At 33.8% G+C, this 5027-nt stretch overlaps 1 protein-coding gene across 3 annotated transcripts in view; it reads left to right on the forward strand.

Moving 5' to 3' along the window:
* The window catches only part of LOC116695398 (receptor-type tyrosine-protein phosphatase C), a gene marked incomplete at its 3' end in the record, with an annotated part of 10212 nt that extends 8677 nt beyond the window's left edge, over positions 1-1535 (forward strand). For all 3 annotated transcript variants that reach the window (XM_032525608.1, XM_032525606.1, XM_032525607.1), the window contains 2 exon segments: positions 693-898; positions 1475-1535. In XM_032525608.1, the coding sequence (XP_032381499.1) occupies positions 693-898; positions 1475-1535 (267 nt within the window).
* Positions 1536-5027: the final 3492 nt, after the last annotated feature.

Below are 5027 nucleotides of genomic sequence, written 5' to 3' on the forward strand. Positions count from 1 at the left end.
TAAAAATGTTTTAAATGTGAAATACATGTCCAGGATAAAGCCTGACATTGCGCCCAATTTCACCAACTATAGGAGCAAATTACGTTTAACCGCGTATCTAGATAATTTAAATTGTTCCAGCTACTGTATATTGTGAACAGTTAACTTCATTTAATATTGTATGTGACGTTTTTTTTTAGCTGGGTGCAAATGTTCCAACAAAACAGGTGCCTTACCGACGCTATTTTGCAGAGCAACTGTTGCTGTGTCCAGGGCTTAGCGCTGCCCAAGGAGATTGTGATTGGTTTAAAGAAAAACCCAACAACCCAGTTTCTTTCTCATATCCCACAATGCATGCGCAATGTAGCCAGATCTTACTCCCCAGGGCTTTGGAGATAGGTCGGGCAACGTGAGATTGGTTAAAATGGAATAACTAAAAGTTGAATTTAAAGTGGCTATTTGTAAGATTGTGTTGCTTCTAACTCTATAATGAATAGTTTTCAACGCAAATTTGAGTATCTTTTTTTGCTTTGCAGATTTAGTTTTTAAATTTGTTTTTAAACAACCAGGCCAATCAATAAAGCAACACACTAATAATGTTAATCAGTGTTTAAACTGCTGTAATAACTAAATAACATTCCAATTTAATTGTCGGAAAGCATTACGTGTTGTATCTAAATTAATACGTTTTGTTTTTCTTCATTCTCTTACAGTACCAGTTGGTACGCTTACACCGTCAGTGGCCCTTACAGAGAATAACGTGATAAGCGTATCCTGTGTTTATGAAAATCATTTTAATGGACCTGAGAAAAAATTCAAAGCGCGTCTTCTTCGTGCTGGAGTCACTCTGAAGGAGAAAATGGGAAAATGCGAGTTTGTATTCAACGATCTAAGCTACTTAACAGAATACCAGCTTGAGGTTTGTGTCATTTTTGGTTTCAAAATCTGATTATAACTTTATTCCTCCATTTGCCCTGCAATTTAAAGTATGAATTTTCTGTGGTGTAGTGTTCTCTGGGCTCAAAATCGGTCAAACCATTTGGCTGAAACATGGGTTTTCCTGATCATACTATATTTAGTCTCTGGGCACGTGAGACCTTTCTACTTACTTCATGTGCCCAAACACCATATACAGAATGATAAGGAAATGGCTGCATATCAAAAACTACAAGCAGCACAATCAGGCATTTAGTAACTCAACAAGATCAAAAACATGCACACATATGCAGTGTGAAAAAAAAGAATATTAAGACATTTAATAAACACAATGTCAGCGTTTTTCCTCAAATTTTTTTAAACACTGACTTTGACTATTTAGGTGTGTTTTGTCACGTAATGTAAACATTTTAAAGTTGTGCTGTTAGAGACTTGCCCAAAGTATTTCTGTAGCAGATTGCAAAACTTTAGACCAATCACAACAAATGTTGTGGCATTTTTCCTTATTGTTCTAAATACCGTATTCATGCACAAATTGAGAAATATTTTGTGTTTTCAGGTGACCGCTTTCAACGGACGTTTTCACAGCACACCCTACATACAATCTGTTACCACTTCCTGTACGTGCCTTTTCAATTTATGCCACAAATTGTGTAATTTTGACACATTTTGCTTTGACAGACTCCTGACAAAATCCTTTTCAATTCACTGTACCTTAAACATATATGCCACCACTGTGACCTGTTTATGTCACCATTTTACAGATAATGACAAAGCTCTCATTGGGTTTCTGGTCTTCATCATCATTGCTTTTGTGACCTTGGTTCTGGCGGCCTACAAGATCAACCATTACAGAAAGTCCAAAAAGTAAATATCAATTTACGTCTCACCACCTGCATAAGTTTGACTGTCACATTGTCTTGTCGCAGTTTAACTAAATTCTTTAATCAGAGGACAGAACTATATGATAACAAATGAAATATGTCTATAGTTTTCCGTATGTTATATACTTTTAATAGCCCATTACATAGTATATTATGTTATTATTGTTTCTATAAAAATATATATTCTATAAAGCTAATCTTCACTTGTTTTGTCTACAGCGATGTGAGAGGGGATGTGATGCTTAAACCAACAGAAAGTAAGTTTACTTTACCTTTTTTGTATAATCAAGAAACACTAATCCCATAAATTATGATTTAGTAAGTTATTGCGTCACCTGCTATAATGCAATACTTATTGATTGAAAGATAATCCATTAGGAATTCTTACAGCATGATAGTATTTTTTCAAAACTACAATATTTGTAAAGTTTATCTATAAAATGCACTATAGATTAATAAGTATCTAACAATAAATTGCACTTTTTTATTTTAAATCTGCTGTAGTTTATGTTAATATGCCTCGATATAAAAACCGGCATGAGGACACACTCTGAAGAAAGACCTGATGCAAAACAAATCATCATCATCATCATCATCAATACCTTGCTTGACAGAGCTCCAAAATGTTGTTTTAAGTGCTTTTTTGTTTCTTGGAAAATAAATATTTTTTTCAGTTGTTTAATGTATACTTTGTGGCACTGTTCTTCACTCATTCAAATTTTAATCTCAATGACAGGAGATATGGGAAAAAGTTATAATAAAATGTTACATACAAGTTTTAGTTCCCGACCATGAAGGGGTCTTTGATCATCTTGCTAACCAAGCATCTAGTGCTAATAGTTGTAAAGCTATGAACAATTTATAAACAACAGTATAAACAGTATCATTTAAGCTAACTTTATTTTAAAATGCACGCTTTGTCATTTACAGCTTTTATATTATCATAACCTGTGTTTTATTGTCCTGTTAAGATCATGTCATAGTGTCCTTTTATATTTTTCTGACCAGTTGTACACTCGCCAAACACCACCACTTCAGAAAAGAAAGTAATTGCTGCTTAACGTTCATACTTCTGGCACCTGCAGGCAACAAATTCTATTGGTGATGTTTTTTGTCTTTTGTACAGCTGCTGTTTTCATATTTGTATGACCTATTATTATCTATCATAATAAAACTTTACATTGGATTAGAGACTGGCCTCTGCTTTGTACTAGGTACCCAAACATGAAATACTATTGAACATTTCACTAAAACGTCACAACTAATACTTCTTTGTTGTTGTCTGAAGAAATAATACTTTAAGATCAGCTATTGCACCAATGAAGGAAACATGGAACATAATCAAATGACAACCAGGTTTAAAGTTCAATACAAGATGGTTGAAGTTTTTCCTCAATCTGGAAGCCACTAGAATTCTGTATTCCATTGTGCTGGGAGTGGTTAAATGTTGCATTCAGGCCATCCTCAAGTACCAACAAGTCAGGACATATCACATACTGTATCATATTTAATATGTATCTACGTTTAGATGGCCTTCTTTTTCTGGAAAATATTGCATATCACATAAACTTGTAGAATAAAAACTAATGGAATCCAGATAAAACCTCTGATGTTTGTTCTAGTATTAGTCAGATTTTGTTGTTTATCACAAGTTATATAAATATACTTACCATTAAGCTTGTATCATTTGCCAGTTGTCGATCCAAGTAAAACATCCCGAAGTGTTGCTGCAAGTTCAGGTAACACGAAAAATGTACCCCTTTTTCCACTGATGTTATCACTTTTTGTGAAAAGAGGCACAAGCTCATTCTAACCTCCGAAGTTAAGTCTTTCGTTAAAAATAACCCCACTGGTCCAGAACTGCAGGTGTGAAACTGCTGTAATGCAACTAAATCATACTGGCCGGCCTTGGTAACGTTTGGCATTGTATGAATATTACAACGTGTCCTGTTTTATTACTGCATTTCCTGGCAATCAAGTGATGAGATGTGAAACTCAGTGAAACCTGTTGAGCGGCCAAATTCGAAGCACTTACTCTAATGTCCAAACTAAATGTAAAAGCTTTATTGTATTTAGTTAGCATACAAGGCATTTGTGATGAAGGTCTTTAAGTTGACATGAAATGTTGAGAAAAACAACCAAACTACCAAAACAATAAATAGTATTTGCAATATCTGACTTTCCGGAAAACCCTAGACTCTTCAAAACCAACTTCAGAGAGCATGTAGAAAAGTAAACTGAGCCGGGGTAAAAGGCTGGGACAAAGAGAGCACTGTCAAATGTTACATAAAGACAAAAAACACTTACTACACAAGAAATGGCCATAATCCTTAAAGTGACTTAGCACTGTTATAAACATCCTCCCATTGAGGAAAACCCAAAACATGGCATCGCATAATGCATGTTCCTAACAAGGCAACGGAAAAAAAACATGATATATACATTTGGTTCAATATTATTACCTTTTTTGTTGTTGTAAAAGGGCACTCAGGGTTTGGTATTTCACTATTAAATACTACCAATTTATTGAGGGACTTCTGTATAGGATCAAAATTTATTATCTAAAGAAAATACTGAAATGTTTTGGTGCCATACATATGCTCTTGTTTAGAGAACATAGACATAAAAGATAAACAGTACTGTGGATGAAGAAGATGAAAAATCAAGATAATGACTGAAATGGAAAAAAAAAAAGTTTTGTAGTGGGGGGAGAAAACCAGACGTACAATTGCAAACAAAAACTCTATCTACAAGTCTCAGACAAATTACTATCAACACACTATCAAAATATTCTGTTGACCAAAAACAAAATAACTTACATTTTTTTAGCATCTATAAGCTTTGATTTTTTTATAGAACACATTTTAATAGTATTGGTTGTTCATTTAAAAAAAAAAAAAAAACATGAGAAACATGAGCATACATGTACAATAATTTATACGAGCGGTTACCAGGCTATTTGAAAATGTTAAAAGAAAATTCATAAAACACTGAAAAAATCGTTATTGATCAATGTTTACATACAATACCTTTCATGTGGTGTCATTGTCATTATGTAAACAAGTGGTACTCAGTGCTGGTGTAAACCTAATCACTAATAAAAACTAAAATCATATTTACCACTGTTTCCTTCCACCAAATGAATAAAGGGTTACTAGAACCCCAGAGTATTAAATCTACAGGAACTTCTTCGTATGTACAGTAAAACAAAATGAGTCCCATTGGTGC

Source organism: Etheostoma spectabile, chromosome 9 (genome assembly GCF_008692095.1).
Source record: "Etheostoma spectabile isolate EspeVRDwgs_2016 chromosome 9, UIUC_Espe_1.0, whole genome shotgun sequence".
NCBI lineage: Eukaryota > Metazoa > Chordata > Actinopteri > Perciformes > Percidae > Etheostoma > Etheostoma spectabile.